The sequence below is a fragment of the Lissotriton helveticus genome, chromosome 11 (genome assembly GCF_964261635.1).
Source record: "Lissotriton helveticus chromosome 11, aLisHel1.1, whole genome shotgun sequence".
NCBI classification, from domain to species: Eukaryota; Metazoa; Chordata; class Amphibia; order Caudata; family Salamandridae; genus Lissotriton; species Lissotriton helveticus.
The window spans coordinates 1098167472-1098194263 of record NC_136072.1 but is presented as its reverse complement, the minus strand read 5'-3'; the positions used below and the strand labels follow the sequence as shown (position 1 = coordinate 1098194263).

The 26792-nt window shown below is 50.5% G+C and overlaps 1 protein-coding gene across 1 annotated transcript in view; it reads right to left on the bottom strand.

Annotated features, from left to right (window-relative positions):
- The window catches only part of ADORA2A (adenosine A2a receptor), a 153691-nt gene that overhangs the window by 33115 nt on the left and 93784 nt on the right, over positions 1 to 26792 (bottom strand). Inside the window, exon 2 of the mRNA XM_078666241.1 lies at positions 21507 to 22402. Coding sequence (XP_078522367.1) covers positions 21507 to 21856 — 350 coding nt within the window. The 5' untranslated portion in view covers positions 21857 to 22402. The remainder of the gene's footprint in view (positions 1 to 21506; positions 22403 to 26792) is intronic.

Here is a 26792-nt window from a genome sequence, read left to right as displayed (position 1 = left end):
TCAGAGTAGCCAGGTATTTAGCAATAGATTCCATCGTACCACTACAGAAGAACAGTGCTGGGCTTTTCCTGAAGAGTTAGCATACCATTGTTAAACTTTTCTATGTAACATACAGATTCATAATAAACTGCCCCTCCCCATCCCCCTACCCAGTTGCCGCTGCTTTAACTATCAGCATAGGGAAGCAGAGCAATGAACCAGGCAGTTCTTAGAAGAAAATGTTCTAGAGGGGAAATCATGACAGTGTGTCGAAGGTAGGTGCCCTTAAACCATTGACTTGAGTAGTTGCCTAGATGTGGTAAGAACAACTACTATATAGAAACAGAGGGGCAGATTTACAAGCCCCTTGCAACACATTTGCGCCGTCGTTGCATCACTTCTGTGACGCAGCAGCGTCGTAAGCAATGTGCCACGTTGCGACAAATGTACAACGTGACACATCTATGGAGATGCGTCACGTAAAGCCCTGCGTCACATTATACCTTCATCAGGTATAATGTGTGCAGGATTGGCGTTCCCACGTAAGAAAGCCTCATAAAAGTGACGCAGGGAAATCTACAAGATTTCACTGAGTACTTTTACGATGCTGCTGCGTCAAAACCTTACGCCTGTTTGCAGCAGGCGTAAGGAGTGACGCAGCACAGCAAGTATAGGCCGCCCCTGAGCAGTGCAGGAGTTGCGTTGTGGTTGCGAGACGACTCCAGCACTGCTTCACACATCTGTCAATCCTTGTGCCACTGTTCGCTGCATTGTAAATGCGATGCATCCATGGTGGCGCAAGGTTTTTTTTACGTGACGCATCTTAACTGACACATCTCTGCTGATATGCAGAGATGCGTCAGTTCATGTAAATCTGCCCTTGAGAGTACATGTGTTGAGTTGAATTATGGGGGATAGTATCATCCTTGGTGCAGTCTTTAAAGCCATCCACCAAAATATCCCACGCCTGTGCAATAAAATATTGTATCAGACCGACTCATTCCTCCCTGTGTAACAGGGTGCTCTCAGATCGAAACAAAGAGAATGAGACCTTGGCCCAACTTTCAATAACTGGAGGAAGTGAATCATTCCAGAGCAGTGTAATATTGCATTTTTCTAGAAGAAGAGCCAGGTCGAGGAACTTTGTGGAGGGTTTCTCGAACCTAGGGCAACAGCACCTCACAAACTATTTGCCTTCAAGGCTCCCACAGGATAGTCTATTCTCCTCTAGAACTTCGCACCCTCAGGCCATCCTTAGCATCTTGCAATGGGCATGACAACTTTCAAGATGGACTTCCCTTCCTATGTAAGCGGTGTGGCTCTGAGATTGGCTCTGTGGTACCGCACTTTAAATTACCCCGCCTGGCTACAGAATTTAAATGTTTGCGTTTGAAATGCCATTCCTTGGTCAAACATTATGCTGAGGTGTTGTGACTTGGTCCAAGATCAAAATCCAGACATTCTGTTCCTGACGGAGACCTGGCTTACCCAGGACTCTGTGGTGGAGCCAGCCCTTGCTCTCCCTCAGGGCTATTTCATGCAAAACTTCAATAGAGTTAGTGGAAGGGGCGGGGCAATTGCTTTCATTTTTAAATAACAATATACCTGCAGGCTATCACCAGGCAATATCCAGTTTGTGAAAGTGGCCTTTTTAATATTGAATTGAAAAGCAACTTCACGCTAGCTGTGCTGTTAATTTACCGCCCTCCAGGCCCATCCAATATGTTTAACGAGGCACTGGTAAACCTGATGGCCTTTCTGACTATTAAACCAGCCAATTTTAATATAGTAGGCGACTTGAATCTCCATTTGGACGTCAGGCAGGATGGCGACATTGTTAATTTATTAGATGGCCTTGCTGCTTGTCAGCTCACGCGATGTGTTGATGGTGCCACTAATGTCGCTGGGCACCTCCTGGATCCAGTCTTGTTGAATCCTAATCTTTTGAAGGTACTTACCCCTCTCTCTATGGCGTGGACGGACCATTTTTGTTCCCTAAGTCCATATGTCTAGTATGCCAGAACCAGTCTTCTTGTTCAGTCCTTAGTTTCAGAAGGCCTTGGCATAAGCTTTACCTCCAAAAATTGGAAGACTTTCTCCAGAAGTGATGCCCGCTGCTGGAACCCAATGTGGAAGATGCTTACAGCAATGTCCAGGGCTGGCTCTCCTCTGCGGTAGGCAATTTTGTGCCCACTAGATCGGTCAGGAGCAGTAAAAAGCAGGCTGCACCTAGTTTACTGAATCTCTGGTATTGGAAAAATGAGCTGTAAGGTTCTGTAACGCTCTTGAAGGGAATCATATGACTATTCAAGAAAAATCATATCATAAATTGATTAAGAGATCCAAAGAGGAATATTTTGCCAACAAAATAAAGATTAGCAATAATCCCACTAAAGTTATCTTTTCTCTCCTTAACAGTCTAACTGAACCTGTACTTGCTGTGGAGCATATGGAAGTCTCTAATGACCACTGTGAGAAGTTGGCAAGATATTTTATTAAGAAAGTAGAAAACATCTACTCCAGCTCAATCCCTAACATTATTGACTCCAGTCCAGCCGGGTCAAATGGCACCATCTTGCCACAACTACACTCCCTAACTCTGATGGCCCTGTCAGAATTGAGCTGCCCAAAGTATACAACTGTTTTGTTTTGTAAAATTTATTTTCAATAAAATATTTTGAAATTAAAAAAAAGAATTGCATATTCTATGGAAAAAGGTTAAATCAAGCTCATAAATCAGGCTCACCTGCTGACCCTCTCAGGCCGGACCTTTTTCTGAAATCCAGGACGGCCTCTCTGCACACCGTCTTGAATTGATGAACCTTTCATTGATATTGGCATTTGTACCTAGTTTCTGGAAGCATGCCAAAGTTATTCCTCTTTTGAAAAAAACTTCTTTGGATGCGTCAAACCCAGAAAATGTCTGGCCTAGTTCTCTTCTGCCATTCCTTGCAAAAGTAACAGAGACACATGTTATAGCCATTCTAACCAACTTCTTAGAAGAAAATCACATTCTAGACATTTCAGAGAATGTTTTTAGGTCATAGCTAAGCCTAGGCGGAGTTTGCAGAGGATAGGGAGCAGGAGAGAGAAGGGTGGGGAGCAGGAGAGAGGAAGATAGGGAGCAGGAGAGAGGAGGGTGGGGAGTAGGAGCAGGGCCGGACTGGCCATAGCGGGCACCGGGCAAATCCCCGGTGCGCCACACAGGTGGGAGCCGGTTTTGGGCCATTTTTGCAACATAGTGGAAAAATCAGCCCTGCACCAAAATCAGCCGAAAACCGGCCCCGGCAAAGAGCTCGGCCGCACCTCCAACCCCCCAAACCCCCTCAGTGGGGAGGGGGCGGCCAAGCACTTTGCCAGCGCCGGTTGTGGTTTCCAGTCCGGCCCTTAGTAAGAGGGAGGAGGATAGCTGAACAGGAGAGAGGAGAATAGGGAGCAGGAGAGAGGAGGGTGGGGAGCAGGAGAGAGGAGGAGAGGAGGATAAGGAGCAGGAGAGACGAGGGTGGGGAGCAGGAGAAAGGAGGGTGGGGAGCAGGAGAGAGAAAGGTGGGGAGCAGGAGAGAGGAAGATAGGGAACAGGAGAGAGGAGGAAAGGGAGCAGGAGAGAGGAGGGCAAGTGATCAGGAGGGTGGGGAACAGGAGAGAGGAGGATGGGGAGCAGGAGACAGAGGAATAAGGAGAGCGAAGAAAAGGGAGCGGGAGGCAGGAGAGAGGAGGGTGGGGGACAGGAGAGAGGAGGGTGGGGAGCAGGAGAGAGGAGGAAAGGGAGCAGGAGATGGGAGGAAAGGGAGCAGGAGCAGGCCCGGTTCTAGCGGGTGGGCCGGGTGGGCCCGCCACCCAAAGATGAGCCTGGCCCACCCAAACAGGAGCCTTGGCCCTCGCAGTGAGGGCTTGAAGGCAGGCGTGCGACGCACAGGTCGTGCGTGTCAGCCCAGGGAGACAGCTCCCTGGGCGCACACACACACAGACAGTTTAAGATTATTGCAGCCGCACCAAAGTATTTAACAGGTCTTTAAAAGACCATTAACATGTTAACTAAGCTTTGTTTACTTTTTTCACCCCTTCATCTCTGCATGGTGAAAGGGGACAAATCCTTTCTTTGACAACGGTAACCTTTGGTAACCTTTGCCTACTGTCCTGCTGCGTTGATATTTCTTTTTCTATGCGGCACAGGGGAAAAGTGGTCTGTTTATTCCTAGTCACCCCCTGACCCCTGCAGCTGCTTATGCATAAGGCGGTGACACAAAGTATGACTAATGGAGTAGGTAAGAGAATGTGTTACAAAAAAAAATCTTTTTAAAATCTGCACAGGCCCAGCAGGACACATACTTCGTATGTGCTTCATTTAAACAGTTTTTATCATTTCATCATAGCCGATGCTGGTCAACAATAAAACAATACAAAATGGCAATGCCCAGATAAAGTTGGTGATTAATGATCCTGCTTTAGAGCAATCGTTTGTCTGTTAGTATTTTTTAAATGCAGACGCACTGTATTTTATGTGGATAGCTCAGTGGGTTACTGCCTTTGTCACAGAGATCCTTGTGTTACTTCAGAAGTTACAATCCTAAAAAAGGCAGTGAACAATGAACTGCCACCAAAGAGCTGTAAACAAACATGAATGGTATAATTAGAACTTCGCTTTTTTTGTTTTGTGATATAGTTAGAACTTCCCTAGTCTTTTCATTATTCTAATGTTGCTAAAATGAGTATGTTTGGGCAGATATACATTTTTATCAGTAAAGCTGACCCCCATGGAATACTCTTTAAATCCTAAGGTTGTGTTTCCCCAGACCAAACGCTCTTAAAATATACTACCCACCAGAATGGATGACCTATGATTCCTACACCTTGTAATCCTCATTGACTTATGTGACATTCCCTGTAGACTGATTTACATACTTGCATGATTCATTGTCTCTGTAAGTGTGTGCGTGGTGTAAAGTACTGACATACACTACATTGATATGAGCAGCGTTATACAACAAATTAAATGCATATGAGAGAGGGGATATGTAAACATGAGGGGCGCTGGTGGAGGGTGCCAGTGAGGGAATCCGAGGAGGAGATAGTGGGAGGGGCTATGGAGCGATGAGGGGCACTGTTGGAGGATGACAGTGAGGGAATCCAAGGAAGAGGTCATGGGGTGGAGGGGGAAGCTAGGGAGAGATGAGGGGCACTGGTAGAGGGTGGTAGTGAGGGAGTCTAAGGAGGAGGTCGTGAGGGGGATGGGCTACAGAGAGATGAGGGGCGCTGGTGGAGGGTGGCAGTGAGGGAATCCGAAGAGGAGGTCATGGGGTGGAGGGGGAGCTAGGGAGAGATGAGGGGCACCGGTGGATGGTGGTATTGCGGGAGTCTGATGAGGAGGTCATGAGGGAGAGGGGCTACAGAGAGATGAGGGGCACTGGGGGAGGGTGGCAGTGAGGGAATCCGAGGAGGAGGTCATAAAGGGGAGGGGCTATGGGGAGATGAGGGGCACTTGTGGCGTGTGGCAGTGAGGGAATCCGAGGAAGAGGTCAATAGGGGGGGCATGGATGGATGAGGTACACTGTTGGAAGGTGGTAGTAAAGGTATTTATGGAGAAAGAGGTTTTTGGTGCAGCGCCAAAAAAGACTTTTGCATCAGCGCTGAAGCCGGCCCGGTCATGGCCTTTCTGTTTTTGTTTATTTAATTAGCAGTCGGGCCATAAGGGCCACTGTGGAACATACTTAAAAGTGCGTGCTAATTATATTTATTGCTCTATTCAATGTTTTAAGTATGAAGGGGATTTTACTAATGTTTTTACCAGGAGATGGTGCCTGACATGGGGCGGGGCCCAAGGTCATCTGTGAGATAAGGTGCACTGGAGAGGAATAGTGGCTAATCAAGCTTGTAAGGGAGTGCGTTGAATAGGACCCGTACCCTCCAGTTCTGCCCCCGCCCTCCACATGATTACCCAAACAATGTTCCCCACATTTGCAATAACCAAAGATTCATGTGGGGTAAAAAAGGCCATGTTACTTGAAAGATGGCTTCTCCTGTTAGATGGCGCCAACGACGGGGGCCTGTGCAGTCCTGAAGTGGTGGGGGGAACAGAGACCCGGGTCACAGGTCCTTGACCCTAAACAGGCCAAAGGTCTCCGCCCCCCCGCCACTCAGGACGCGTGTCCCTGCCCCCTGACCCGGAAGTAATAGGGGCGGGCGGTCGCCGATTGGCTGCCCGGCCGTCCAACCACCACAACTGCTGGGCGGGGCCCGGAGGTGCCGGGTCCTAAGGGCGTGCCTCGTGATACTCCGCTCTTATCAGAGTCCGTGGTCAGGTGGAGGTAGTAATGAAGAGGGATTCTCCCTGAAGGCTCACACAGAGGGAGCCCGAGAAGTGTCACTTGCCTGATACTCCCACCTCAGAAACCTCCTCTTCCCATCAAAGGAACATTACATAGAAAAAATACTTTTTGTGAGTAAATAACATTAAAAAGAGATTTGGAAAAGAGTGAGTTTTACTGGGCCTTGTAAAACTAAGAAGAGATAAAGGAGGGCCCTGAAGCAGGCCTGCCTAGACATATATGCGACACATTGAGCCCGCAGTGGCCCACCCAAATGCGTCCTTGGCCCACCCAATTAAAAATTCCTGGAGCCGGGCCTGAGCAGGAGAGACGAGGATAGGGAGCAGAAGAGAGAGGAAAGGGAGCAGGAGAGAGAGGAAAGGGAGCAGGAGAGAGAGGAAAGGGAGCAGGAGAGAGAGGAAAGGGAGCAGGAGAGAGAGGAAAGGGAGCAGGAGAGAGAGGAAAGGGAGCAGGAGATGGGAGGAAAGGGAGCAGGAGAGAGAGGAAAGGGAGCAGGAGAGAGAGGAAAGGGAGCAGGAGAGAGAGGAAAGGGAGCAGGAGAGAGAGGAAAGGGAGCAGGAGATGGGAGGAAAGGGAGCAGGAGAGAGAGGAAAGGGAGCAGGAGAGAGAGGAAAGGGAGCAGGAGAGAGAGGAAAGGGAGCAGGAGATGGGAGGAAAGGGAGCAGGAGAGAGAGGAAAGGGAGCAGGAGAGAGAGGAAAGGGAGCAGGAGATGGGAGGAAAGGGAGCAGGAGAGAGAGGAAAAAGAGCAGGAGAGAGGAGGGTAGGGAGCAGGAGATGGGAGGAAAGGGAGCAGGAGAGAGAGGAAAAAGAGCAGGAGAGAGGAGGGTGGGGAGAAGGAGGGAGGAGAGAGAAGGATCCACAGCAGGAGAAAGGAGGGCGGACGCAGGAGAGAGGGAGGGTGGGTGGGAAGCAGGAGTGAGAAAGATCCGTAGCAGGAGAGAGGGAGGGCGGGGAGCAGCACACAGGGATGGATCGGACGCAGGGATGCCGGGTGGGGTCGGTAGAGACGGAAGTCCCGGGCCTCCAGCCCCTGCACGCCGGCTCCACAGCGGGATGGGGGGCGGCAGCCGTGGGAGAGCAGCTGCGACTTAAACTCTGGGCCAAGTCAACAGAGCTGGGCTCTTCCCGCAGAGATAGTACAGACTCCAAATAGATCCTGAGGTTTAGGGGGTCAAAGGTCAATGAGATTATAATGTTTATAATGTCTCCCACTGGCCAGGCCAGAAGCTCTATCACCATTCAGTGTCTGATATCAATGTCCAGCCCTGCAGCTCTCACTGTGACCCCAGTGACTGCAACCAGTGACTTAACGCCAGTGACTGCAGTCTCCAGCTCTCACTGTGGCCCCAGTGACCGCAACCAGTGACTTAACACCAGCGACTGCAGTCTCGAGCTCTCACTGTGGCCCCAGTGACTGCAGTCTCCAGCTCTCACTGTGGCCCCAGTGACTGCAACCAGTGACTTAACGCCAGTGACTGCAGTCTCCAGCTCTCACTGTGGCCCCAGTGACTGCAGTCTCCAGCTCTCACTGTGGCCCCAGTGACTGCAGTCTCCAGCTCTCACTGTGGCACCAGTGACTGCAGTCTCCAGCTCTCACTGTGGCACCAGTGACTGCAGTCTCCAGCTCTCACTGCGGCCCCAGTGACCGCAACCAGTGACTTAACGCCAGTGACTGCAGCCAGCTCTCACTGTGGGCCCAGTGACTGCAACCAGTGACTTAACACCAGTGACTGCAGTCTCCAGCTCTCACTGCGGCCCCAGTGACTGCAACCAGTGACTTAACACCAGCGACTGCAGCCTCCAGCTCTCACTGTGGCCCCAGTGACTGCAACCAGTGACTTAACACCCGTGACTGCAGTCTCCAGCTCTCACTGCGGCCCCAGTGCCTGCAACCAGTGACTTAACACCAGTGCCTGCAGTCTCCAGCTCTCACTGTGGCCCCAGTGACTGCAACCAGTGACTTAACACCCGTGACTGCAGTCTCCAGCTCTCACTGTGGCCCCAGTGACTGCAACCAGTGACTTAACACCCGTGACTGCAGTCTCCAGCTCTCACTGTGGCCCCAGTGACTGCAACCAGTGACTTAACACCAGTGCCTGCAGTCTCCAGCTCTCACTGTGGCCCCAGTGACTGCAACCAGTGACTTAACACCCGTGACTGCAGTCTCCAGCTCTCACTGTGGCCCCAGTGACTGCAACCAGTGACTTAACACCCGTGACTGCAGTCTCCAGCTCTCACTGTGACTCAACACCAGTGACTGCAGTCTCCAGCTCTCACTGTGGGCCCAGTGACTGCAGTCTCGAGCTCTCACTGTGGCCCCAGTGCCTGCAGTCTCCAGCTCTCACTGTGGCCCCAGTGACTGCAACCAGTGACTTAACACCCGTGACTGCAGTCTCCAGCTCTCACTGTGGCCCCAGTGACTGCAACCAGTGACTTAACACCCGTGACTGCAGTCTCCAGCTCTCACTGTGGCCCCAGTGACTGCAACCAGTGACTTAACACCCGTGACTGCAGTCTCCAGCTCTCACTGTGACTCAACACCAGTGACTGCAGTCTCCAGCTCTCACTGTGGGCCCAGTGACTGCAGTCTCGAGCTCTCACTGTGGCCCCAGTGCCTGCAGTCTCCAGCTCTCACTGTGGCCCCAGTGACTGCAACCAGTGACTTAACACCCATGACTGCAGTCTCCAGCTCTCACTGTGGCCCCAGTGACTGCAACCAGTGACTTAACACCCGTGACTGCAGTCTCCAGCTCTCACTGTGACCCCAGTGACTGCAAGCAGTGACTTCACACCAGTGACTGCAGTCTCCAGCTCTCACTGAGGCCCCAGTGACTGCAGTCTCCAGCTCTCACTGAGGCCCCAGTGACTGCAACCAGTGACTTAACACCAGTGGCCCCAGTGACTGCAACCAGTGACTTAACACCAGTGACTGTAGTATCCAGCTCTCACTGTGGCCCCAGTGACTGCAACCAGTGACTTAACACCAGTGCCTGCAGTCTCCAGCTCTCACTGTGGCCCCAGTGACTGCAACCAGTGACTTAACACCAGCGACTGCAGTCTCCAGCTCTCACTGTGGCCCCAGTGCCTGCAGTCTCCAGCTCTCACTGCGGCCCCAGTGACCGCAACCAGTGACTTAACGCCAGTGACTGCAGCCAGCTCTCACTGTGGGCCCAGTGACTGCAACCAGTGACTTAACACCAGTGACTGCAGTCTCCAGCTCTCACTGCGGCCCCAGTGACTGCAACCAGTGACTTAACACCAGCGACTGCAGCCTCCAGCTCTCACTGTGGCCCCAGTGACTGCAACCAGTGACTTAACACCCGTGACTGCAGTCTCCAGCTCTCACTGCGGCCCCAGTGCCTGCAACCAGTGACTTAACACCAGTGCCTGCAGTCTCCAGCTCTCACTGTGGCCCCAGTGACTGCAACCAGTGACTTAACACCCGTGACTGCAGTCTCCAGCTCTCACTGTGGCCCCAGTGACTGCAACCAGTGACTTAACACCCGTGACTGCAGTCTCCAGCTCTCACTGTGGCCCCAGTGACTGCAACCAGTGACTTAACACCAGTGCCTGCAGTCTCCAGCTCTCACTGTGGCCCCAGTGACTGCAACCAGTGACTTAACACCCGTGACTGCAGTCTCCAGCTCTCACTGTGGCCCCAGTGACTGCAACCAGTGACTTAACACCCGTGACTGCAGTCTCCAGCTCTCACTGTGACTCAACACCAGTGACTGCAGTCTCCAGCTCTCACTGTGGGCCCAGTGACTGCAGTCTCGAGCTCTCACTGTGGCCCCAGTGCCTGCAGTCTCCAGCTCTCACTGTGGCCCCAGTGACTGCAACCAGTGACTTAACACCCGTGACTGCAGTCTCCAGCTCTCACTGTGGCCCCAGTGACTGCAACCAGTGACTTAACACCCGTGACTGCAGTCTCCAGCTCTCACTGTGGCCCCAGTGACTGCAACCAGTGACTTAACACCCGTGACTGCAGTCTCCAGCTCTCACTGTGACTCAACACCAGTGACTGCAGTCTCCAGCTCTCACTGTGGGCCCAGTGACTGCAGTCTCGAGCTCTCACTGTGGCCCCAGTGCCTGCAGTCTCCAGCTCTCACTGTGGCCCCAGTGACTGCAACCAGTGACTTAACACCCATGACTGCAGTCTCCAGCTCTCACTGTGGCCCCAGTGACTGCAACCAGTGACTTAACACCCGTGACTGCAGTCTCCAGCTCTCACTGTGACCCCAGTGACTGCAAGCAGTGACTTCACACCAGTGACTGCAGTCTCCAGCTCTCACTGAGGCCCCAGTGACTGCAGTCTCCAGCTCTCACTGAGGCCCCAGTGACTGCAACCAGTGACTTAACACCAGTGGCCCCAGTGACTGCAACCAGTGACTTAACACCAGTGACTGTAGTATCCAGCTCTCACTGTGGCCCCAGTGACTGCAACCAGTGACTTAACACCAGTGCCTGCAGTCTCCAGCTCTCACTGTGGCCCCAGTGACTGCAACCAGTGACTTAACACCAGCGACTGCAGTCTCCAGCTCTCACTGTGGCCCCAGTGCCTGCAGTCTCCAGCTCTCACTGCGGCCCCAGTGACCGCAACCAGTGACTTAACGCCAGTGACTGCAGCCAGCTCTCACTGTGGGCCCAGTGACTGCAACCAGTGACTTAACACCAGTGACTGCAGTCTCCAGCTCTCACTGCGGCCCCAGTGACTGCAACCAGTGACTTAACACCAGCGACTGCAGCCTCCAGCTCTCACTGTGGCCCCAGTGACTGCAACCAGTGACTTAACACCCGTGACTGCAGTCTCCAGCTCTCACTGCGGCCCCAGTGCCTGCAACCAGTGACTTAACACCAGTGCCTGCAGTCTCCAGCTCTCACTGTGGCCCCAGTGACTGCAACCAGTGACTTAACACCCGTGACTGCAGTCTCCAGCTCTCACTGTGGCCCCAGTGACTGCAACCAGTGACTTAACACCCGTGACTGCAGTCTCCAGCTCTCACTGTGGCCCCAGTGACTGCAACCAGTGACTTAACACCAGTGCCTGCAGTCTCCAGCTCTCACTGTGGCCCCAGTGACTGCAACCAGTGACTTAACACCCGTGACTGCAGTCTCCAGCTCTCACTGTGGCCCCAGTGACTGCAACCAGTGACTTAACACCCGTGACTGCAGTCTCCAGCTCTCACTGTGACTCAACACCAGTGACTGCAGTCTCCAGCTCTCACTGTGGGCCCAGTGACTGCAGTCTCGAGCTCTCACTGTGGCCCCAGTGCCTGCAGTCTCCAGCTCTCACTGTGGCCCCAGTGACTGCAACCAGTGACTTAACACCCGTGACTGCAGTCTCCAGCTCTCACTGTGGCCCCAGTGACTGCAACCAGTGACTTAACACCCGTGACTGCAGTCTCCAGCTCTCACTGTGGCCCCAGTGACTGCAACCAGTGACTTAACACCCGTGACTGCAGTCTCCAGCTCTCACTGTGACTCAACACCAGTGACTGCAGTCTCCAGCTCTCACTGTGGGCCCAGTGACTGCAGTCTCGAGCTCTCACTGTGGCCCCAGTGCCTGCAGTCTCCAGCTCTCACTGTGGCCCCAGTGACTGCAACCAGTGACTTAACACCCATGACTGCAGTCTCCAGCTCTCACTGTGACCCCAGTGACTGCAAGCAGTGACTTCACACCAGTGACTGCAGTCTCCAGCTCTCACTGAGGCCCCAGTGACTGCAGTCTCCAGCTCTCACTGAGGCCCCAGTGACTGCAACCAGTGACTTAACACCAGTGGCCCCAGTGACTGCAACCAGTGACTTAACACCAGTGACTGTAGTATCCAGCTCTCACTGTGGCCCCAGTGACTGCAACCAGTGACTTAACACCAGTGCCTGCAGTCTCCAGCTCTCACTGTGGCCCCAGTGACTGCAACCAGTGACTTAACACCAGCGACTGCAGTCTCCAGCTCTCACTGTGGCCCCAGTGACTGCAGTCTCCAGCTCTCACTGTGGCCCCAGTGACTGCAGTCTCCAGCTCTCACTGCGGCCCCAGTGACTGCAACCAGTGACTTAACACCAGCGACTGCAGTCTCCAGCTCTCACTGTGGCCCCAGTGACTGCAGTCTCCAGCTCTCACTGTGGCCCCAGTGACTGCAGTCTCCAGCTCTCACTGCGGCCCCAGTGACTGCAACCAGTGACTTAACACCAGCGACTGCAGTCTCCAGCTCTCACTGTGGCCCCAGTGACTGCAGTCTCCAGCTCTCACTGCGGCCCCAGTGACTGCAACCAGTGACTTAACACCAGTGGCTGCAGTCTCCAGCTCTCACTGTGGCCCCAGTGACTGTAGTATCCAGCTCTCACTGTGGCCCCAGTGACTGCAGTCTCCAGCTCTCACTGTGGCCCCAGTGACTGCAACCAGTGACTTAACACCAGGTCCTGCAGTCTCCAGCTCTCACTGTGGCCCCAGTGACTGCAGTCTCCATCTCTCACTGTGGCCCCAGTGACTGCAGTCTCGAGCTCTCACTGTGGCCCCAGTGACTGCAGTCTCCAGCTCTCACTGCGGCCCCAGTGACTGCAACCAGTGACTTAACACCAGTGGCTGCAGTCTCCAGCTCTCACTGTGGCCCCAGTGACTGAAGTATCCAGCTCTCACTGTGGCCCCAGTGACTGCAGTCTCCAGCTCTCACTGTGGCCCCAGTGACTGTAGTATCCAGCTCTCACTGTGGCCCCAGTGACTGCAGTCTCCAGCTCTCACTGTGGCCCCAGTGACTGCAACCAGTGACTTAACACCAGGTCCTGCAGTCTCCAGCTCTCACTGTGGCCCCAGTGACTGCAGTCTCCAGCTCTCACTGTGGCCCCAGTGACTGCAGTATCCAGCTCTCACTGTGGCCCCAGTGACTGCAGTATCCAGCTCTCACTGTGGCACCAGTGACTGCAACCAGTGACTTAACACCAGGTCCTGCAGTCTCCAGCTCTCACTGTGACCCCAGTGACTGCAGTCTCCAGCTCTCACTGTGGCCCCAGTGACTGCAGTATCCAGGTCTCACTGTGGCCCCAGTGACTGCAGTCTCCAGCTCTCACTGTGGCCCCAGTGACTGCAGTATCCAGCTCTCACTGTGGCCCCAGTGACTGCAGTCTCCAGCTCTCACTGTGGCCCCTGTGACTGCAACCAGTGACTTAACGCCAGTGACTGCAGTCTCCAGCTCTTACTGTGGCCCCATTGACGACTGCAGTCTCCAGCTCTCACTGTGGCCCCAGTGACTGCAACCAGTGACTTAACGCCAGTGACTGCAGTCTCCAGCTCTCACTGTGGCCCCAGTGACTGCAGTCTCCAGCTCTCACTGTGGCCCCAGTGACTGCAGTCTCCAGCTCTCACTGTGGCCCCAGTGACTGCAACCAGTGACTTAACACCAGTGACTGCAGTCTCCAGCTCTCACTGTGTCTTAACACCCGTGACTGCAGTCTCCAGCTCTCACTGTGGCCCCAGTGACTACAACCAGTGACTTAACACCCGTGACTGCAGTCTCCAGCTCTCACTGTGACTCAACACCAGTGACTGCAGTCTCCAGCTCTCACTGTGGGCCCAGTGACTGCAGTCTCGAGCTCTCACTGTGGCCCCAGTGACTGCAACCAGTGACTTAACACCAGTGACTGCAGTCTCCAGCTCTCACTTTGGGCCCAGTGACTGCAGTCTCGAGCTCTCACTGTGGCCCCAGTGACTGCAGTCTCCAGCTCTCACTGTGGCCCCAGTGACTGCAACCAGTGACTTAAAACCAGTGACTGCAGTCTCCAGCTCTCACTGTGGGCCCAGTGACTGCAGTCTCGAGCTCTCACTGTGGCCCCAGTGACTGCAACCAGTGACTTAACACCAGTGACTGCAGTCTCCAGCTCTCACTGTGGGCCCAGTGACTGCAGTCTCGAGCTCTCACTGTGGCCCCAGTGACTGCAGTCTCCAGCTCTCACTGTGGCCCCAGTGACTGCAACCAGTGACTTAACACCAGTGACTGCAGTCTCCAGCTCTCACTGTGGGCCCAGTGACTGCAGTCTCGAGCTCTCACTGTGGCCCCAGTGACTGCAGTCTCCAGCTCTCACTGTGGCCCCAGTGACTGCAACCAGTGACTTAACACCAGTGACTGCAGTCTCCAGCTCTCACTGTGTCTTAACACCCGTGACTGCAGTCTCCAGCTCTCACTGTGGCCCCAGTGACTGCAACCAGTGACTTAACACCCGTGACTGCAGTCTCCAGCTCTCACTGTGACTCAACACCAGTGACTGCAGTCTCCAGCTCTCACTGTGGGCCCAGTGACTGCAGTCTCGAGCTCTCACTGTGGCCCCAGTGACTGCAGTCTCCAGCTCTCACTGTGGCCCCAGTGACTGCAACCAGTGACTTAACACCAGTGACTGCAGTCTCCAGCTCTCACTGTGTCTTAACACCCGTGACTGCAGTCTCCAGCTCTCACTGTGGCCCCAGTGACTGCAACCAGTGACTTAACACCAGCGACTGCAGTCTCCAGCTCTCACTGTGGCCCCAGTGACTGCAACCAGTGACTTAACACCAGTGCCTGCAGTCTCCAGCTCTCACTGTGGCCCCAGTGACTGCAACCAGTGACTTAACACCCGTGACTGCAGTCTCCAGCTCTCACTGTGGCCCCAGTGACTGCAACCAGTGACTTAACACCCGTGACTGCAGTCTCCAGCTCTCACTGTGACTCAACACCAGTGACTGCAGTCTCCAGCTCTCACTGTGGGCCCAGTGACTGCAGTCTCGAGCTCTCACTGTGGCCCCAGTGCCTGCAGTCTCCAGCTCTCACTGTGGCCCCAGTGACTGCAACCAGTGACTTAACACCCGTGACTGCAGTCTCCAGCTCTCACTGTGGCCCCAGTGACTGCAACTAGTGACTTAACACCAGTGCCTGCAGTCTCCAGCTCTCACTGTGGCCCCAGTGACTGCAACCAGTGACTTAACACCCGTGACTGCAGTCTCCAGCTCTCACTGTGGCCCCAGTGACTGCAACCAGTGACTTAACACCCGTGACTGCAGTCTCCAGCTCTCACTGTGACTCAACACCAGTGACTGCAGTCTCCAGCTCTCACTGTGGGCCCAGTGACTGCAGTCTCGAGCTCTCACTGTGGCCCCAGTGCCTGCAGTCTCCAGCTCTCACTGTGGCCCCAGTGACTGCAACCAGTGACTTAACACCCATGACTGCAGTCTCCAGCTCTCACTGTGGCCCCAGTGACTGCAACCAGTGACTTAACACCCGTGACTGCAGTCTCCAGCTCTCACTGTGACCCCAGTGACTGCAAGCAGTGACTTCACACCAGTGACTGCAGTCTCCAGCTCTCACTGAGGCCCCAGTGACTGCAGTCTCCAGCTCTCACTGAGGCCCCAGTGACTGCAACCAGTGACTTAACACCAGTGGCCCCAGTGACTGCAACCAGTGACTTAACACCAGTGACTGTAGTATCCAGCTCTCACTGTGGCCCCAGTGACTGCAACCAGTGACTTAACACCAGTGCCTGCAGTCTCCAGCTCTCACTGTGGCCCCAGGGACTGCAACCAGTGACTTAACACCCGTGACTGCAGTCTCCAGCTCTCACTGTGGCCCCAGTGACTGCAACCAGTGACTTAACACCAGTGACTGCAGTCTCCAGCTCTCACTGAGACTAAACACCAGTGCCTGCAGTCTCTAGCTCTCACTGTGGCCCCAGTGACTGCACCCAGTGACTTAACACCAGTGACTGCAGTCTCCAGCTCTCACTGTGGCTTAACGCCAGTGCCTGCAGTCACCAGCTCTCACTGAGACTGAGAAAGAATGACATTATGCACGACAATTAACTATTCCTTAATTGTATGTGTGAAAGATAGAGTGAGTGACTGCGAGAGTAAGACCGTGAAAGAGACTGAGAAAGACGGGCAGAGAAGGAGGGGAACAGAGGCGGGGTGATAGATACAGAGTAAGATGGCTAGCTAGAGAGAGGGGGTAGAGGCCAGAGAGAGGCTAATATCTATCTATCTATCTATCTATCTATCTATCTATCTATCTATCTATCTATCTATCTATGAAATTCACATTTATGGTCCGCCATGCAAAATGCAAAACATAGCTAAGGACCCTCTCCATGCTCAATACACGCCTTAGGCGAGGGTATGTAAAACAAGCATTTGAAAATCCAATAGCTCTTGTCTTGTGACCTATTGGCTTAGCTCATGCTTTTTGTGGATGCTTCGCAGCATCAATAAAAAATAAAAATGCTTTTTCGCAGATGCTATTTAGCCTCAGCACAAAATGCACCATAAGTGCGTGGCCGTCGCTGACGGCTGCATGATTCCCTGTGCACGGACATTGGAAATGACCTACGTGTATTTTTTATTTACATTTCAAAGATGGCAGGTGCTATATGGATCTGTGAATTAAAAAAAATAGATTAAAAAAAGTGTTACAGACAGCGCAGGGTTCAGAGTGCAACAGAAGAGCAGATGGGGGAGCAAGTTGGGGGTAAGCAACATGGAAGGGCGCTGGGCAAAGAAGCAAGAGAGGTGCTTGAGGCTGGACTGGAAGGGTGCCATATATAGGATAATAAAGCTCCTGAGGGCTGGGTAAAGCAATGGCCGAGTTTGGGGTGAGGGATAGGGGAGCAAAAGGGAGCGTGTGGGGAGCAGGAGGCTGGGGACGGAAGAAGCCCACGATTGAAAGAGCTAATAGAACACATGCACTCTCATTGAATGCTGAACGAAAAAGAAAAAAGTAATTCCAATGTGTGCAGTGGAAGGATACGAGTCAGCCAATCAAAACGAATCAAAACGATGGTAAAGAGGGCATGCTTCTTGGAGGGACAAACACAAGATGAGGAAGCCAAGTCATTGAATAAGAACCAAGGACATGAGAGTGAAAATAAAGAGAACTTATGGTGAGCAATAGGCAGGTCCTACGCACAGTGTACGTTTTTGGTATGGTCCACTAGCCCCAAAAGGCTTTCATTTAAAGCTGTCTGGTACGCAAGACCTAAAAACAGGCTATCTACAATTTACAAAACATGCTGGGGACCACAGTCGCTGAAATAAAAGTGCAGGTCCTCACTATCGCAGAGTACATGTCTGCTTTTGAGAAGTGCCAGTATTCTCTCATTAAAGGTTAAGTGCAGGTAGTGATTACCTGAGAGTTCCTGCCTATTTACGGCACCATCATAAGTCATAATGTACATTATATGGCACACCATAACTGGGACATTTCAGGGCTGTTAACGTTTTGCGTTTGCTGAACCATAATTAACTTTTGTGCATTTTCTGTGTGCCATAAATACAACTTGTTGATATTCTGCAGAGTTTGTGAAGCAAATGAAGACAGTTTGCCTTTGATTTCAGCAGGTGGGGATGCTAACATGAACCATAATTAGAAAGCTCTGGCTGTGCTCAAAAGCAGTTTTTCTGCTGCTCCATCTGTCCCGCGGACCACAATGATGTACAACATTAGTGCATTATTCAGGGGGCAAGAGGAAGACCTTAAGTCCACCTATATTCATGGGACCCCAGATATTACTTTGAAGAAGGCCCATCTTCATCTTCATCCTAGTCAGGCTTCTCTCAGAGGCCAATGCCTGGCAGCCACCTTTGAGTAGCAAACATGTATATCCAATCCCTGAGTGTTTGTACACACATCCTAACCCTCAGCAGCCCTTAACCCCTTAGCTGCGGCGGTTGTTCCGCCACAGCGCTAGAGGGGCGCGCGGCGCTCCCGTACTCGTGACGGAACGGCTCCGTCACGAGCCTCGGGAGGGCTGTGCTTGTGACGGAGCGGTCCGTCATGGCCCCGCCCGCTCAATAGAACACTCCGCGCAGGCACGAAATCAGCGCCGCACGGCGAGCGGGGCGTGATGGAACCGCTCCGTCACCAGCACAGCCCACCCGAGGCTCGTGACGGAGCGGTTCCGTCACGAGCATGGAACGGGTTAATATTCCAGTCAATGTGCCCTGTGCCCACATCCTATCCCTAAGTGAGCTTACATACAAACCCCGTGTGACACACTACATTATTTCCACCTGTGATCCTGCACCCATATTCTGTTCCTGAATAATCCCAAACCTACACCCTATTCTTAATTCAAATCATGCCAATTATCGTAAGTGATCCCGCACTCAGTTCCTATTATTAAGTGTCCACCTCATACCCAGAGTGACCTAGGGCCGACATCCTATTTGTAAGAAATCGGTGTATAGGTTGAGAGGGTGCTTACCCCCCTCAATTAATAACCAAAATCCTTCACAGAGTGTACCACTAATGTCAATAAATAAACCTGAGAACCCTCCCCTGGTAGCTATGGCACAGAGCAGACAGGCTTAACATAGAGGCAGTGTGTAAAATACTCATGTAGTACTAAAACAGTAATAAAGTCGAAACAGAAAACAATAAAAATCCCAAACTGAATTAGAAAAATACAGTAAGGCGTAATAAACAAAATGACACCAACATGACAAAAATTGAATAATGAGACACGGAGATATGAATTATTTTATAATGTTAAGTAGCAATAGTGCTAAGAAGCACTTGCAGCCTGATTCATGTACGGGCCGTTTTGCGTGGCCCTAATAGCGAATCATAGCGACTCGCTATTGAGGACACGCAAAACGGCATTCATGTAGGAATTGCAAAATCAATAGCGATTCCTACATGTTCTCTAAAAAAAAGGAATAACTCCCCATTCATTCCTATGGGCCAAAAGGCCCATAGGAATGAATGGGGAGTATCCCTTATTTGCGAGTAGCAATTTGCTACTCGCAAATCAGATAGCGATTTTAAGGGTGCCAGGGGTGTCCAAAGGACACCCTGTAGCACCCCTAAAATGCACATTTGAACAGGTGTTGCGCACACACATGTCCAAAGGACATGTGTGTGTGCAACATGCAACTTAGAAAAATGCTTTTAAAAGCATTTTTCTATGTTTTTGCTATTTACCGAGAGGTCTGACCTCTCGGTAAATAGCGGCCCAATTTTGCTAAATCGCAATTTTTGCAAGTGTCATGAATAGCATTTAAGGAATCTCTAATAGAGATTCCTTAAATGCTAATCCTCGCATATTTGCTAATTCCTCATTAGCGATTTTTGCATTTGGGATTGTGAATCCCAAATGCCAAAATTGCACTCGCAAAAGGCAAGATTCTGAGAATCTTGCCCTTTGCGAGTGCAATTTTGCTTCATGAATCAGGCTGTAAGTGCTAATGAAAATCAATGGTCGTGGTAGAATACGACCTAGGTGCAATTTGACACTGACTGCGATGGAGCACAGGTCTGATATTTACAAGCCCTGGCTACACTTTGGTACCACATTCTAGTGGATGGGATTTATAGGTAAGTTAAATATACTAATCATTAGGACACCAATTTATAGATAAGTTAAATATGCTAATCAGAAGTATACCAATGTTACCATTTTGGAAGGAGGAGCACAAGCACTCCAACCCTGGTTAGCAGGGGTAAACTACACAGAGATCTACAGCTAGCAAAAATAGGATTCAGCAAAAAGGCAAAACAAATCTGGGGAAACCCTGCAGAAAAAGCAAATAACCAACACTATTCTGTATTCAACCCAACCTCACCCCTATATCTGATCCTAAGCCTGAACGTTATCATATTCTTAAATGACCCTGGGGCTGCATCCAGTCCCTGACTGACCACACAGCCAAACCCTATGCCTGAGTGACCCCACAACTCACACCCTAAGCCTGAGCAATCCTGCACCTCACACCTACAACCTTATCTACAGCAATCCCATGCTTCACACCTGTATCCTTACCTAGAGTGACATCATAACATACAGTGACCCCCTGGCCCGCACACACATCCTTTCCTAGAGATCATATGTTCATATCCTATGTGCTTGAGTGACCCCATGCCTCTCACCTACTTCCTGTCCTAGTGTGACTCTGCATCTCACATTCCCATTATATCCCAGAGGAACCCCATGCCTCACATTCACATCCTATCCCATGCTGGTGTGTCCCCATGACTACATCCTACCCCTCTGTACCCGCATCTTATGTTTGAGTGATTCTGTACCCACATCCTGCACCTAAGTGAGACATATCACATCCTTTGCTAGAGTGACCCTGCACCTCATGCCCCCACCCTTTCTCCGAGTGACCCCACGCCTCACACACATTCTCCACTAGAGTGACCCTATAGCTGACACCCACATCCCGTCCTAGGGACCCCTTGCTTCAAAACCACAACCTATCCAAGAGTCATCCTTTTTCTCACACTTACAGTCTACACTGATGTGACCCTTTGCCCACATCCTATGCCAGAGTCAGTGCCTTCATACTTTCCCTGGATGACCCTATGCCTCATACCCACATGCTATCCTAGAGGGACCCTAAGCTCACATCCTATACCTCGCACACACTATCCCAGAGTAAGTGTCCACATCCCATTCTCAAGTAATCCTGTCCACATCCTATACCCGAATGATGTGTGTCCACATCCTATACCCGAGTGACCAATGTACGAACCCTATACCTCTGTGACCTGTGTCTGCATTGTATACCCCAGTGACCCATTTCCACATCCTAAACCCCAGTGACCCATGTCCACATACTATACCTGAATGATCATGCCCAGATCTTATCCTATAAATGCCCACATCTAATTCCCTAGTGGCCCATGTGCACATCCTATACCTGAATGGCCCTTGCCCAAATCCTATACCCCAGTGACCCATGTCCACATCCTATACCCCATTGACCCATGCCCACATACTATACCTGAATGATCATGCCCAGGTCCTACCCAAAAACATCATGTGCCCACATCTAATTCCCTAGTGGCCCATGTGCACATCCTATACCCAGGTGACCCGTGCCCACATCCTATACCTGAACGACCCCTGCCCACATCCTATATCTGAATGATCCAAGCCAGCATCCTATGCCTGAATGATCAATGCCCACCCTCAATCCTGAATGAGTCTGTGATCATAGCCTTTTCTTAATAGACCTTTTGTTGACATAATATCCCAAAGTTGCCCATCCCATGGTCAAGCTCTCGAACACAGACCCCAAGCAACCCTCTTTTCCATGCCCACACTTGCCCACTCATCCACATCCAGGAGAACCCACTTCCCATGTAATCAGCAAATTAACCAGACCATCTTTTACTAGCTACCCCTTCCTGTCTTTAAACAACCCCACTCTGCCTCAATCCCCACACTCCCCAGTCCCTCACCTGAGCGGGATGCGGATGGCAATGTAGCGGTCCATGGCGATGGCCAGGAGGCTGAAGATGGAGCTCTGCGTCAGCACCAGGACAAAGCAGGCAATGAAGAGGCAGCCGTGGAAAGCAGCACAGAAACCAATGCTGATGGTGATGGCAAAGGGGATGGCCAGCACGCCGACCGCGATGTCCGCTGCAGCCAGGGACACCACGAAGTAGTTGGTGGCGTTCTGCAGATTGCTGTTGATGTAGACAGCCCAGCAGACCAGCACGTTGCCCAGAATGGCCAGCACAGCAATGAGCAGCTCCAACACAATGTAAAGCAGGTTCCAGGTCAAATTCCCATCCTCATCCGTTATCATGGTGAGAGCGGCCAGATCGACATAAGTGCGTGGGCAGAAATCTCACCGTCCATAGCGGCAACGTGCTCAAACTTCCTACTTCCAAATTGTGGTGAGTACGTAAGAGGATGTTGTGGTCCAACAATCGTGATGTTAACTGATTCCTCGTTCGCCAATATCAGATGGTCTTCAAATAGCAACTGAATGATTCAAATCAAAAATCAAGCCAAACTCTTGGTTTGCAGTTGAGCAAATTTGTTCATGATGGGTGAGCTGGAAGGAGGAAGTTAAGGAGACCGACAAGCAGGAGTGTGGTAATGAGCGACAGTTGCAAATTTGAAAAAATGCAGAATCTACTATGGTGCCACTAAGGTGGGATCCGGGCAGGGTCAAGATGGACGACTTCCAGGTCATGAACCAAGAGGCCTCAATTCCGGCACCATGTAGGTCTTTCCAGCTCCTGAAGTCACAGCCTCGATGGTCTTGCCTCTCTGTTCACCACAGCGCCAGCTGGCTCGAAAAACATCCAGCTGTTATTCTTTCCAGACGCCTTCCCATAAATTCTTCCTAGGAAGAAATAACAAAAAGATGATCTGGGTGGGTGACCAAGTTCAGGGGAAGGGATGCAAGGAGGGAACCAGCTTTCATCCCTCACAGGCTTTGGGAATAGAGGCCTGAATTGTACATGTCAAAGAGGAGGCAGTGCAGGGACAGACATCAAGTTTTTAAAGTTCGGAGATAGGGGTGCACGAGGCAAACATAAGGCTTGAAAATAGTAGAAGGGAACAACAAGAGAGAAAATTTGGTTTGAGGGTAGTAGAAGAGAAGAATAGGTGAAAACAGATGGAGGAGCAAAGAATACACAATCTTAGCTCTTCGAGCTCAAAGTGGTGGGAAACGAAAGCCTGAGCTCTCACACAGCTTAGGAAGAGGCATTAGGAAATCCCCACTTTGAATATTCAGACTATTGATGGATGACACTGGACTTTCTTTAGATTTGGACCTATTTTATGTCCTTACTGACACAGTGTTACCCGGATTCATCCCTGTCAGCTTATTTTTGGCTATTTAATGTATGTTCAGCAGCACTGCGTGTGGCATCAACAAGCAGTGAGGCTTCTCCCTTAAATTAGGCCCTGCTGCATCATGAGTGCTCTAAGGAAGAGGTGGGAGGACAGCATAGCTTTAAATGCACAGGCAGGATTGGACAGAAAGAGCAAACAGTTCAGAGGGAGAAGATCAAGAAGACGGAAGCAGAAAGAGAAAGCAGATGTTGTTTGTATTCCCAGAGTGAAGATGACACTCATGAATAACACATGGATGGTACAACCGTGCTTCTCCAGCTATGATCTTTCTTAAACTGCAACTACAGCCCCCACGCCTGCCTCTCTGCTGTCCCATGTACCCCCCCACACATCTATTCTACTCAGCTTATAGTGGGTGGTGGAAAGTTGAGCACATTGTGTGTCAGGAGACAAGTCAGGGCTGCACTGGAGGGTGTGTGTTCTTCTCTGATTTCTTCTGTGTGGAGCCTGGGATACATGCGTTTAATGGAACTGGGCTAGTAAGGATGTTGTTCATGGATGTGCATTAGCATCTTGTCTATGTAGATGGAGAACAGTCTCTTGCGTTTCCATGGCTCCAAGTCACTATTTACCCATATTCTTCAGAGTCCAAATGTTCCCCAGGGTCTTTTAACAAGATTCTAAAAGGGATGCTGTTGGCGATGAGGACTGGCATCACTGCAGAAGCCCACCTGAGCCAGTGACCCCTGGACACCGACTCACCAGCACGCAGGGGGAAGCAGGAGCGGCATTAAGTAACTTTTGCACCACAATGACATTAGAGAGTAGGCCTTTGTCCCATACCTCAGCACCTAAACAACTTCCTATCTGCTGCTGAGGGGCTGGAGGAGGCACAAGGAGAGGAAACTACAGAACAGGAACATGGCTGCCAGAGCTCTGTTTAGTCTCTGTTGCTGCCTTTGTAATTCCTGAGGCAAAGAGCGGCAAGGGCAATGCCAGGAGCAGCACATGGAAAGCTGGAAGTGCTGATACCCCTCGCGACACCTAACTCACATCCATGCCCCCAGTATTGAATCTATGCTGCTTGCTGAAAGTGGAACAGGCACTTATTACAGGGGCGATCTCCCACTGTGCCCATCCCTATCTGCAGCTACCTGTATTTAGAGAGAAGTTAATGGCAGTCGAACCGTTGGATTGCTTTATTTCCATACTAATTCACGAAAATAATAGCAGTCTCTCTTCTATTTCCATGGGCATGGTGGGGAAAAACAAGCATTGGCAAAGGCAACACGTTTTACCTTTTGGGTCTATTGGCTTTGCCAATGTAGGGTGCTGATGATGTACAGCATCGGCAAAAAGAAAAGTGCGTTTTAACAATGCTGGACAGTATGAGCAAAAAGAAGAACAAAAGGCACAATGACCCAACTGCTGTTGCGGGGGCAACAGAGGTGCTGGTTGGGGAAGCACATGAAGAAGAGGGTAAGAGCAGCAAACAAAGGGGAGAAATGCAGGGTTGAAGCACAGAAAAGAGAGGACAATACAGAGAGCGGGGACACGGGAGTTTAGTGGGAAGAAGCACATCAGAGAGAGAGAGAGAGAGAGAGAGTTAGGGCCCGATTCACAGAATTAACTTAAGACAAAATCCTAAACTTACTACATTTGGTATTCACAGAAGTTAGGATTTTGTCTTACATTTGTCTTAAAACAGACTTAAGACAAAATCCGAACTTAAATCTATCTTAAGTCTGTCTTAAGTCTGTCTTAAGACAAACTTAAGACAAAATCCTAACTTCTGTGAATACCAAAAGTAGTAAGTTTAGGGTTTTGTCTGAAGTTAGTTCTGTGAATCGGGCCCATAGAGAGCAACATGCATAGGAGACAGCAAAACGGGATGTGAGAAAAGCACAGAGAGCAACACAGAGTGCGAAACAGGGGAGGTTTGCTGGGGAGAAGAAGCACACAAAAACGAGGAAGCAACACACAAGGGAGAGAGCAACAGAAACTACAGGCGGGTATTTGGCAGAGCTGGAAAACACATGCCCTCACATGGTATACTCATCCAAAATGTAGATCTTTAAAATTGGGCGGTGTAAGGGTACAAAACAACCAATTAAAAGGATGGTAAAGAGGCTATGCTCCAAGGAAGGACACACGCAAGAAGAGGAAGGCAAGTCATCGAATAAGAAACAAGCAAATGAGAGTGAAAAAAAAATCAACAAATGGTAATCAATGGGTGGGCTGTAAGCCCACTATAAGTCCTTGGTAAGCACACAATAGGTGTTTCGCAACCAGGCAGCTTTTGGTATCTGGTAGGTGAGACCTAAAAAGGGCTGTAAGATTTCCCTCCTCAATGTTGTGCGTAATCCTATGAGGCCAGGCCGACGGGTATTGGGAGAGGGTGTAGGGCCACCCTCCGCCTCCCCGGCTCACACCCTCTGCAGACTCAGCACCCAGAAAAAAACAATTTGGGAACTGACACTTATTTATTTATTTGTGTATTTAATTATTAATCAATGTATAACAAATTAGGCAGGGCATGCCCCGTACCAGACTAGTTTGTGTGGACATTTCCCGACACGCCCATACAAACACACTGGATGGAGGCTGCCCAAAGCCCCGGGGGAAGCTCCTTCTCCACCCTGTCCGGGGTCCATCTAATCCCTGGTACCCATCAGATAGTCCCTGTTGTCAATCTCTCGTCGCCTTCATGAGGAGAGCCAGGTCCAGGCTACATGACCTGCCCAAAGGACATATGGGGCCCGATTCACAGAACTAACTGAAGACAAAATCCTAAACTTACTACTATTTTCGTATTCACAGAAGGCACTTACTCATTTTGGTATTCACAGAAGGCACTTACTCATTTTGGTATTCACAGAAGACACTTACTCATTTCGGTATTCACAGAAGTTAGGAGTCCTAACTTTAGGACTCCTAAATGCCTTCTGTGAATACCGAAAGTCTTAAAATTAGGAATTTTCTCAATTTAGTAGTAGTAAAGTTGAGAAAAATCCTAATTTTAAGACTTTTGGTATTCACAGAAGGCATTTAGGAGTCCTAAAGTTAGGAGTCCTAACTTTACTACTACTAAATTGAGAAAAATCCTAATTTTAAGACTTTTGGTATTCACAGAAGGCATTTAGGAGTCCTAAAGTTAGGACTCCTAACTTCTGTGAATACCGAAATGAGTAAGTGCCTTCTGTGAATACCGAAATGAGTAAGTGCCTTCTGTGAATATCGAAATGAGTAAGTGCCTTCTGTGAATACCAAAATGGTAGTAAGTTTAGGATTTTGTCTTAAGTTAGTTCTGTGAATCGGGCCCATCGTACGGTTTTCCGTACACTAATAGCAACGCACGCTCTCTACAGCGCCTTGGAGGAATTAAACCTGCGGTAACATTGCGCTACGATATTGTATATATTACCATTGTTATAGAAATTATTATTATTATTATGGATATTATTGTTGTCATTATTATTATTACTATTATTAGTGTTGTTATTATTAAAATTACTTTTATTGTTATTATTGTTATCATCGTTAGTGGAGACGACGCTGTCCATCCAGGGGCTCAGTCTGCCTCCACCCGGTGTCTGTCTATGGACTCGTTCAGGAATCTCCAAGCCCCTCTGTGGTGCGCCTTGCAAGGTCTAATTATTGAAATGAAACAATCATTATTGTAATCAAATAACTACTGTCATTATTGTTGCTGCTTTTATCATCATCCTCTTCATCTTCATCATTCCTGACAGACATCAAGATGCAACGATTATTATAAGAAAGTGGAGGGAGCCAGAGCTCCAGAGACAGGAGAGATCACCAGCTCCAGAGACAGGAGAGATCACCAGCTCCAGAGACAAGAGAGATCACCAGCTCCAGAGACAAGAGAGATCACCAGCTCCAGAGACAGGAGAGATCACCAACTCTAGAGA